General features: G+C 32.1%; 1 protein-coding gene across 2 annotated transcripts in view; it reads left to right on the forward strand.

Moving 5' to 3' along the window:
- LOC149792600 (uncharacterized) overlaps nt 1–12168 on the forward strand; it is a 75852-nt gene that overhangs the window by 19116 nt on the left and 44568 nt on the right. For both annotated transcript variants that reach the window (XM_089971218.1, XM_089971217.1), the window contains exons 2-4: nt 2122–2314; nt 4804–4907; nt 11907–12045. In XM_089971218.1, the coding sequence (XP_089827344.1) occupies nt 2144–2314; nt 4804–4907; nt 11907–12045 (414 nt within the window). In that variant the 5' untranslated portion in view covers nt 2122–2143. The remainder of the gene's footprint in view (nt 1–2121; nt 2315–4803; nt 4908–11906; nt 12046–12168) is intronic.

The raw sequence follows: 12168 nt of genomic DNA on the forward strand, positions 1-12168 counted from the left end.
AGGCAACAGTCATGTTAGCCCTACATAAGTCATCCTCACTCACTGTGTTAGGAAAGGTTGATCTACTTATTGGCCCACAATGAGTAATGTTAATTTTACTGACATTGCTATAATTAAGCTCTCCAGCATCTTTCTTGTTCTTCTACTAAAGTTTATACATTCAGTAGAAGGATCACAACCTAGTGGTGGCAAGCATATGCAGTGTGTGAAGGGGCAAATTTTCTGGCGATCTAACAAGAATACATTAGTTGAGACCAGAGAACCATTAATTAGATTTATGGAGACAGGCGCGTATCATATTGCCATACTGCCGTGTACGGTAATGTCCTTTAGAAGGAGAATTTTGTTCCTAATTAAGCATTTGTTTATACAGCAGCCAGACGGCCTATTAGGGACACGGTAAACTTCATTTTCATGGTAAAGTTGTCACGATTGAGAGATCGCAGAAACTCTGTTACTCAAACTGCCAGGTCAGGCTGACCCCGACTTTGGCGCCTCTGGAAAAAGGCGGCAGAGATATTTGATTGTGATTGGTTACGTTAAATAAGGGGCGTGTTTCCCACACAAAATTTTCTGGCTTTTAAAATTGTCACATTGGAAATTCTAATCAGTCTAAGCTTTTCTGCGTGAGAAACCAAAAGTAGGACTCCTTGGGATTTGCAAGAAATTCCTTGTAAAAATGAACTGTTGTCCATAGGGGACTATTGTCGAAAGGAACCGAAGAACTAATTTGCTGATTAGAGGGAGGAACATTGAAAGCAAAGGGAGAAAATAGCTCCTGAGACATATTATCCTGAGATGTATTATTCTGGGACGTATGATGTGATGTTATTCTGTGAAGTATACTGAGAAGTATAGAGAGAAGTGCAGTGAGATGTATAATCCTGTGACGCAATCCTGCAACGTATTAATTTCTGAAACGTATTCTGAGAGTATCCTGAGACGGATGGTGGAAAGTATCATCCTGAGATCCAAGGGTCTGAACAGCTACAGTGGAGGACGAACAGGTTATGAAATCGTACAAGATGTTGACTTCGATTGTTCACTTGATCCTATGATGAACTAAATCTATCACTAAACAGATTGGCTGTTTTATTTAAATCTATTTGCATTTTCTTTGTATTTCGGTTAAAGTTAAATTTCTAAAAGCAGAGTATATTCCTGATGTAATGAATTTTCACAGTGTTTTTATATAATTGATTAAATTGTTTGTTTACATGTACGGGGTTTGTGTTGGTTTGTTCTATATACCTGCTCAGATCTCTATCTATTTCACCTATAAGTTTCACCACTTATATTTATATTTACTCGAACTGGGCAATAACATCAAGGGCGGTCAACCCCTAGATAATGAAAACCAAAAATTTGGCGGGACACCCACCAGGGACAATTCTCCCCCCATTACATAGTGTTTCCCTTTACCCTTGTTTGTGTGTTGAAGGCCTCATTTTTTTAAATCACCAGTTCTGACACTAAGGTTTGGTTTTTGCACAGTCTGATCCCCAGTTTTGTCACCAATGGGCCTTTTTATTCGCTGTCTAACATCCCTGGGAGAAACACAGGAAATGTTATCATACTAGTATCTTAAAAGAGTTAACTTCATTTGGTACCAATTTTAGGGTCAGTACTATATATATATATATATATATATATATATATATATATATATATATATATATATATATATATATATATATATATATATATATATATATATATATATATATATATATATATATATATATATATATATAAATAGAGATAGAGGGGAAAGACAGTTTTTTCCATCTTTCAGGGAGGGTGGAATTGGGAGGCAGTGAAGTTTATTTTCTAATGTTAATGTGATTTGTTAAGCATTTTCAGAGAAACAAAGTTTACTCTATTTCTTTCTGTTGCAAAGGTCGTCATCTTCTAAAATGTTTCCTATCTGAAATTGGCATACGTTTACATTATCAGAATGACTGAGCCTCATATTATCAAGATTTGAAGGTAATTTTTTATTTGGTAAGTACTTTTTGAAAAAAGTTAAAGGATTACTGACTTCACTGTTAAAACTATATTTGACAAGAATTCACTGTTCCGTTAGGTATCATGCAGTATAGTGTATCGGCATCTTTTCAGATTTCCTAAGATATGCCTTGTGATGGGGACGATATCATCGGCTACAAGAATCAGAATTTGGAAGCTAGCGGCACTGATGTGTATCGTGGTTATAATCTTTCTCATCTACATGGAGTTGACAGTTCCTATACCTCTGATTTTCAAAAGTATGGTCCCCATCTCTCTCCACACAAACAGATCCAAACATAGCAAGGTTTGCAAGTTTATTTCTACATACTTATTTATATTTTCAGGTCTTAAAAAAATGCAGTTGCAAAACAAAGTATATCTACCTGTAAATGAACCTACTAAAATGCTATATAATAGAATATACTGTTAAAGATTCATGTCAAGGTCATTGGCCATTATGCCAGATGAGCTTATAGTATTGTCCTGCTTTCAGGTCATCAAAAACCCATCAGTCAGTTTCAACAAAATGTGGTAGATACATCAAGGCATAACAGTTGTCAAAATTTATACAAATGACACAGATCTTACATTGAATATGGTCACCTGAACACAATAACCCCTAGCGACGAGTTAATGTGGCAGGAGGTAGTAGCCTACTGCCGAGCTCTGTAGCATCATGGTCATGCAAGATACACTAAAGTGGGTGGTATTATAGAAAGGTAGACAGATGTAGCTCTAAAATGATACTAAATAATCTGGAATATCTAGATAAAATACAAATTTTAAAAAAACTCATTTTTTGGACCCAATTTTTTTCTACCCAAATTTCACCCGTGGTCGGAATCCGATTTTGTGTCTGGATTTTATACTTTTTTGTCTCAGATCTAAGGCAAACCAGTATGAACTGCAAACAGACAGATGAACCTTTGCAAAAAGTAGGATAAGATGGGCATTTGATATAAAGAGTGGTCTCGATACAAAAATAATGGTTCCATTTAGCAAAACAAATTAAAAATAACTCCCAACTTTTACCCTTCTGCTCATGCGCAAGCCAAATAGCCAATGAAAAACGATGTTTCTTACACAGCTAGGCAGTATGTTATTGAAAGATCACCTAGGATTTGGTGTTTTCAGATCTATTAAGAAATAGCTTTCAAAATGTGTTTCCTACTTGATTTTCATGTGAAAATGACAAAAACCGCCAGGGGTTAATGTGTTAATCAAAATACACAAATCTCTGCACGACTTCTTTTCAAAACAATTGAACTGAAGTTGATAAAATTTGACAGAAAGTTTGTGGTATGAAGGACTGTAATGATTCTAGTTTTCCAGCTAGAATCTGAAAGGGGGATGGCACAGATTGCATGAATCTCATGTACAAGTGCAGTTAAATTTAAACTGGAGACAAGACATACCCAGTTTTTAAAATGTACCAAATGGTAACAGTATATCATGCTGCTGCATTTAATTGACTTTGCAAAATTTTACAGTAAAATAATTATAGAATCAAATATATTAGCTGCCACTGGATATTAGAGGATTTTTTTCTTTTCTTGCATTACATCTCAATTAAGTCATAGTTTACAGTCTCTTTGGATTTTGAATAGTCTCTAAATTTATAGGTGCTCATATACAAGTCTTTTTTAATATATGGGACTTCCCACAAACTAGTCCCAATCTATCATTAATTAAATTATGTATAGAGTTTTTGTCATTTGTGTGAGATGCAACAAATTTTAATTGCTGGTCTCATATACTGTAACCACTTGTTTACAAACATTTCTAGCCATATTGGCACATACTAAAAGTCAGTTCTAGACTGCATCGTGTGAGCTTCCTAGTACAGAGAGAGAGAGCATGATGATCCAGAGGTGTGGAGTACAGGAAGAATACACAGTGGCGATTTATCAAAGGAAGTAGTGAGCGGGTGCAAAGTTATCTCTGCATTGCTCAGGAGATAGGTTCAGAACTTTTTGTACAGAATTAACTTCAACAAATTGATTGGAAAAACAATGAGTTTCCAAATATGTTTCTGTCTGCTGTGCAATTGTCCTGAGAGTAACTTTTGAGATCACCACACTACTTAATGTGAGAGTCAGTGAGCTGACTTCATGTATACAGGTGGAGAAAATTATGAAAATATCTTTAACTGTTTGCTTGTAAAATCTAGCTGTCATTATTTGCATTTTTCTGCATTCTGGTTGAGAGGTAAGATTGGGATGAGTATAACTTTGTTAATAGTGTAGTCATCAAATGCACATCATATACATTCAGTATTTATGGAAATTTATGTATGAGGATAGATCAAATTGAGAATGATGTGGAAGTGAAAATTTGATTTTGTTTCCTTTAATGCTGTTGCCATTTATGGATTCATTGGAGTAGCAAGTCTAAATTTCAGAATACACATTGTCATGCAGAAGTGTCTTGATATATGTAATAGTTATTTTGTCAACATTTGAACAGACACTTACGTAACCAATAAATAGTGTTATGAAGTAATTTGAATTTTGGAAAGCACTTATTTTCATATCTAATTTAGAGGACTTATCCTATGTCAGCATCCTTAATGAAATTCAACTCACTGGCACTAGCTGACAGTTCTGATATACAAGAGGATGAATGATGTTAAGATGGAATCTTTGTGTTCCTCTAGTCATGTAAACATTTTGTCAGTATGACAGCCTTTATAGGCATATTAATAATAAGCATGGGGATTTACCATACCAAGCCATAGAAATAACTATAGTTTTTTTTGGAAATGGATATCATTGCCAAGTGTTTTAAATTCAGGATTGGTTCCTGTCTACCTGTGTTAATGAAACTCTACACATGTCTCTCGAGAATCTTCCTACAGTTCTGGACTTATGGAAACAATCCCAAGACAAGGAATGCAAGTAAGTTTTAAACAATAAATACACAATTCTTTGGGGCATGTATTTTAAAAGAAATGTGTGGCTGTGTGATATCAGATACTTTGGGGCATGTATTTCATATGAAATGTGTGGCTGTTTGATACCAGATTCTTTGGGGCATGTATTTCATAGGAAATGTGTGGCTGTTTGATACCGGATTCTTTGGGGCATGTATTTCATAGGAAATGTGTGGCTGTTTGATACCAGATTCTTTGGGGCATGTATTTCATAGGAAATGTGTGGCTGTGTGATGCCAGATTCTTTGGGGCATGCATTTCATATGAAATGTGTGGCTGTTTGATACCAGATTCTTTGGGCATGTATTTCATAGGAAATGTGTGGCTGTGTGATGCCAGATTCTTTTGGGCATATATTTCATAGGAAATGTGTGGCTCTGGTACTAGATTCTTTGGGGTATGCATTTCGTAGGAAATGGGTGGCTGTATGATACCAGATTCTTTGGGGCACGTATTTCGTATGAAATGGGTGGCTGTGTGATACCAGATTACTGTATACATAAATGTTTGCATATTTTTTTCCCCAAGTCTTTAACTTCCACAAACTATAAGAAAGATGGAATGACAATCGTACACATTGTACTGCATGCACATATTTGCTTCAACAGTCATGAATGATTTGTAACCATGAGACTCAGATTCTTCTCTCATCCTTTGACAAAAATGTGCACAGAGCAAATTGTTTCTCTGTAATCATTGGATCAAAGGATGTTGGGCAAAGATGGATGTCAGACACTTCTGTTAACTTCCATTATAGGACACACTCTCTCTCTCCCATTAAAAAATTTCTTAATGCCTGAATTTGTGTACAGCCTACACTCATAAATCCTATTAGTAGTTTGAGTTCTGGGAATGAAGGTTGCTTTTCCCTTTTGACGAATACACAAGGGTGAGAAGGCAAGCCAAACATGATATCTTATGTTAGAATGTATGTGAGTGGCATCAAGGAAAAATCATTTATTTAGCTTGTGGGTTTACACCAAACTTACCTTCTGATCCCAATGAGTTCTTCTTAATGGAATATTCATTATGTGTAAGCCAGTTACATTGGAAAATATTGATGCATATTGGTACAGTAAGTTAAAATATTGATGAATTTTGGTACAATAAGTTAAAATGTTGATGAATTTTGGTACAGTATGTTAAAATGTTGATGAATATTGGTACAGTAAGTTAAAATGTTGATGAATTTTGGTACAATATGTTAAAATGTTGATGAATTTTGGTACAATCAGTTAAAATGTTGATGAATATTGGTACAATATGTTAAAATGTTGATGAATTTTGGTACAATAAATTAAAATGTTGATGAATTTTGGTACAGTAAGTTAAAATGTTGATGAATATTGGTACAATATGTTAAAATGTTGATGAATTTTGGTACAATAAGTTAAAATGTTGATGAATATTGGTACAATATGTTAAAATGTTGATGAATTTTGGTACAATAAATTAAAATGTTGATGAATTTTGGTACAGTAAGTTAAAATGTTGATGAATTTTGGTACAGTAAATTAAAATGTTGATGAATTTTGGTACAATAAATTAAAATGTTGATGAATTTTGGTGCAGTAAGTTAAAATGTTGATGAATTTTGGTACAATATGTTAAAATGTTGATGAATATTGGTACAATATGTTAAAATGTTGATGAATTTTGGTACAGTAAATTAAAATGTTGATGAATTTTGGTACAGTAAGTTAAAATGTTGATGAATATTGGTACAGTAAGTTAAAATGTTGATGAATATTGGTACAGTAAGTTAAAATGTTGATGAATATTGGTACAGTAAGTTAAAATGTTGATGAATATTGGTACAATATGTTAAAATGTTGATGAATATTGGTACAGTAAGTTAAAATGTTGATGAATTTTGGTACAGTATGTTAAAATGTTGATGAATATTGGTACAATAAGTTAAAATGTTGATGAATATTGGTACAATATGTTAAAATGTTGATGAATATTGGTACAGTAAGTTAAAATGTTGATGAATTTTGGTACAATATGTTAAAATGTTGATGAATTTTGGTACAGTAAGTTAAAATGTTGATGAATATTGGTACAATATGTTAAAATGTTGATGAATATTGGTACAGTAAGTTAAAATGTTGATGAATTTTGGTACAATAAATTAAAATGTTGCTGAATATTGGTACAATATGTTAAAATGTTGATGAATTTTGGTACAGTAAATTAAAATGTTGATGAATTTTGGTACAGTATGTTAAAATGTTGATGAATATTGGTACAATATGTTAAAATGTTGATGAATATTGGTACAGTAAGTTAAAATGTTGATGAATATTGGTACAGTATGTTAAAATGTTGATGAATATTGGTACAATAAGTTAAAATGTTGATGAATATTGGTACAGTAAGTTAAAATGTTGATGAATATTGGTACAGTAAGTTAAAATGTTGATGAATTTTGGTACAGTAAGTTAAAATGTTGATGAATATTGGTACAGTAAGTTAAAATGTTGATGAATATTGGTACAGTAAGTTAAAATGTTGATGAATTTTGGTACAATAAATTAAAATGTTGCTGAATATTGGTACAGTAAGTTAAAATGTTGATGAATATTGGTACAGTAAGTTAAAATGTTGATGAATTTTGGTACAATAAGTTAAAATGTTGATGAATTTTGGTACAGTAAATTAAAATGTTGATGAATTTTGGTACAGTATGTTAAAATGTTGATGAATATTGGTACAATATGTTAAAATGTTGATGAATTTTGGTACAGTAAATTAAAATGTTGATGAATTTTGGTACAGTAAATTAAAATGTTGATGAATGTTGGTACAGTATGTTAAAATGTTGATGAATATTGGTACAATATGTTAAAATGTTGATGAATTTTGGTACAGTAAATTAAAATGTTGATGAATTTTGGTACAATAAGTTAAAATGTTGATGAATATTGGTACAGTAAGTTAAAATGTTGATGAATTTTGGTACAGTAAGTTAAAATGTTGATGAATTTTAGTACAATAAGATAAAATGTTGATGAATTTTGGTACAGTAAGTTAAAATGTTGATGAAAAATAAACTTTTTTTTAAAGAAAAATAATTTTCTTTGCCTATTTCAAGTTTTAAAAAAATGTCTAACTTATGAGGATGGATTGTTTGGTCTTAGAATTGATGTGTGTGTCTTTCTGTGATCTGTTTGTTGCCTTCCTTTTCATAATTACTTATTATTGGAGTGCAACTCCCTCAACATAGTTAAGTACTTCACACCTTTCAGAATTACTGGAATGTATTTGTTTTATAAATCTTGCATTGGTTGGTAGACTAGACAGGTGCATCACAGGAATGGGTAGTGTATTTGTAATGGATGAGTGTTGGTTGGTAGACTAGACATTTGTATTGGAGGATTGAATAGTGTGTATGTAATGGAAAAAGTGTTGGTTGTTTGGACTAGGCATTTGTATAACAGGAATGGCATGTGTGTGTGTGAAAGAGGTAAGTTGGATTGCAGAGTAGACAGTTGTATTTCAGGAATGGTTATTGTGTTTGTAATGGTAAGTTTTGGTTGGTTTGACTATACAGTTGTATTTCAGGAATGGCTAGTGTGTAATGATTAAGTGTTGGCTGGACTATACATTTGTATTAAATGAATGGCTAGCCTAAGTGTGTGTGGAATGGATAAGTGTTAGATGGTAGACTAGACAGCTGTGTTACAGAAATGGGTAGCCTGTTTATAATTGATAAGTGTTGTTTGGACTAGACATTTGTATTGCTGGAAGGAGTAGTAGATGTTTAATGGATAAGTGTTGATTGGCTGGTTGGACTAAAAAGTTGTATTACAGGAATGGGTTATATTTAATGGACAAGTGTTGGTTGGTTGGACTAGACATTTGTTTTGTAGGAATGGCTTGTATCATTGTAATGGATAGGTGTTGGTTGGATGTAATAGATATTTGTACTGTATGATTACATTAATGGATAAGTGTTGGTTGGTTGTAATACATATTTGTACTGTAGGATTACATAAATGGACAAGTGTTGATTTGTAATATATATTTGTAATGTATGATTACATTAATGGATACGTGTTGGTTGGTTGTAATGATATTTGTACTGTAGGATTACATTAATGAATAAGTGTTGGTTGTTTGTAATAGATATTTGTACTGTAGGATTACATTAATGGATAAGTGTTGGTTGGTTGTAATATATATTTGTACTGTAGGATTACATTAATGGATAAGTGTTGGTTGGTTGTAATAGATGTTTGTACTGTAGGATTACATTAATGGATAAGTGTTGGTTTGTTGTAATACATATTTGTACTGTAGGATTAGATAAATGGACAAGTGTTGATTTGTAATATATATTTGTAATGTATGATTACATTAATGGATACGTGTTGGGTGGTTGTAATAGATATTTGTACTGTAGGATTACATTAATGGATAAGTGTTGGTTGTTTGTAATAGATATTTGTACTGTAGGATTACATTAATGGATAAGTGTTGGTTGTTTGTAATAGATATTTGTACTGTAGGATTACATAAATGGACAAGTGTTGATTTGTAATATATATTTGTAATGTATGATTGCATTAATGGATAAGTGTTGGTTGGTTGTAGTACATATTTGTACTGTAGGATTACATTAATGGATAAGTGTTGGTTGGTTGTAATAGATATTTGTACTGTAGGATTACATTAATGGATAAGTGTTGGTTGGTTGTAGTACATATTTGTACTGTAGGATTACATTAATGGATAAGTTTTGGTTGGTTGTAATACATATTTGTACTGTAGGATTACATTAATGGATAAGTTTTGGTTGGTTGTAATAGATATGTGTACTGTAGGATTACATTAATGGATAGGTGTTGGTTGGTTGTAATAGATATTTGTACTGTAGGATTACATTAATGGATATGTGTTGGTTGGTTGTATTAGATATTTGTACTGTAGGATTACATTAATGGATATGTGTTGGTTGGTTGTATTAGATATTTGTACTGTAGGATTACATTAATGGATATGTGTTGGTTGGTTGTATTAGATATTTGTACTGTAGAATTACATTAATGGATAAGTGTTGGTTGGTTGTAGTACATATTTGTACTGTAGGATTACATTAATGGATATGTGTTGGTTGGTTGTATTACATATTTGTACTGTAGGATTACGTTAATGGATAGGTGTTGGTTGGTTGTAATAGATATTTGTACTGTAGGATTACATTAATGGATATGTGTTGGTTGGTTGTATTAGATATTTGTACTGTAGGATTACATTAATGGATAAGTGTTGGTTGGTTGTATTAGATATTTGTACAGTAGGATTACATTAATGGATATGTGTTGGTTGGTTGTATTAGATATTTGTACTGTAGGATTACATTAATGGATATGTGTTGGTTGGTTGTATTAGATATTTGTACTGTAGGATTACATTAATGGATATGTGTTGGTTGGTTGTATTAGATATTTGTACTGTAGGATTACATTAATGGATAAGTGTTGGTTGGTTGTAGTACATATTTGTACTGTAGGATTACATTAATGGATATGTGTTGGTTGGTTGTATTAGATATTTGTACTGTAGGATTACATTAATGGATATGTGTTGGTTGGTTGTATTAGATATTTGTACTGTAGGATTACATTAATGGATATGTGTTGGTTGGTTGTATTAGATATTTGTACTGTAGGATTACATTAATGGATATGTGTTGGTTGGTTGTATTAGATATTTGTACTGTAGGATTACATTAATGGATATGTGTTGGTTGGTTGTATTAGATATTTGTACTGTAGGATTACATTAATGGATATGTGTTGGTTGGTTGTATTAGATATTTGTACTGTAGGATTACATTAATGGATATGTGTTGGTTGGTTGTATTAGATATTTGTACTGTAGGATTACATTAATGGATAAGTGTTGGTTGTTTGTAATAGATATTTGTACTGTAGGATTACATTAATGGATAGGTGTTGGTTGGTTGTATTAGATATTTGTACTGTAGGATTACATTAATGGATAGGTGTTGGTTGGTTGTATTAGATATTTGTACTGTAGGATTACATTAATGGATATGTGTTGGTTGGTTGTATTAGATATTTGTACTGTAGGATTACATTAATGGATATGTGTTGGTTGGTTGTATTAGATATTTGTACTGTAGGATTACATTAATGGATAGGTGTTGGTTGGTTGTATTAGATATTTGTACTGTAGGATTACATTAATGGATAGGTGTTGGTTGGTTGTATTAGATATTTGTACTGTAGGATTACATTAATGGATAGGTGTTGGTTGGTTGTATTAGATATTTGTACTGTAGGATTACATTAATGGATAGGTGTTGGTTGGTTGTATTAGATATTTGTACTGTAGGATTACATTAATGGATAGGTGTTGGTTGGTTGTATTACATATTTGTACTGTAGGATTACATTAATGGATAGGTGTTGGTTGGTTGTATTAGATATTTGTACTGTAGGATTACATTAATGGATATGTGTTGGTTGGTTGTATTAGATATTTGTACTGTAGGATTACATTAATGGATAGGTGTTGGTTGGTTGTAATAGATATTTGTACTGTAGGATTACATTAATGGATATGTGTTGGTTGGTTGTATTAGATATTTGTACTGTAGGATTACATTAATGGATAGGTGTTGGTTGGTTGTATTAGATATTTGTACTGTAGGATTACATTAATGGATAGGTGTTGGTTGGTTGTATTAGATATTTGTACTGTAGGATTATATTAATGGATATGTGTTGGTTGGTTGTAATAGATATTTGTACTGTAGGATTACATTAATGGATAAGTGTTTGAAGGACAGAGAATTTTGCTGCATGTTTCTTGACTCACATTTTATTGCATTCTGTTTAAAATGTATTTTTAACCATACCTTTCAAAAGATTGTTTCAACTTGGAACTGTTATTATAAACCAATCTAAATGATTTTTTTTTTTTTTTTCAGGCTCTTCTATGAAGTTTTCACAGGAATATTTAGTGTTCAGTACAATCCTGCAAAAATAATTATTCCTTCATCTTTTGAGTCAAAGGTTAGGAAGTGGCTTGGCAGCAGTGAGAAACTGTTTCAGGAGTCCAAAAATCAGGTAAGAGAAATGTCTTTAGAAGAAAATGATGTTTTTTAATTTCGAGGAAGGTTCATGAGGTGTTTAAGGAATTATTTTATAATATTATTTTGATATGTTTATGAATGTGCAATAATTATTGGA

The sequence above is a fragment of the Sinohyriopsis cumingii genome, chromosome 9, assembly GCF_028554795.1.
Source record: "Sinohyriopsis cumingii isolate HCF-2022 chromosome 9, ASM2855479v2, whole genome shotgun sequence".
Taxonomy (NCBI): Eukaryota; Metazoa; Mollusca; class Bivalvia; order Unionida; family Unionidae; genus Sinohyriopsis; species Sinohyriopsis cumingii.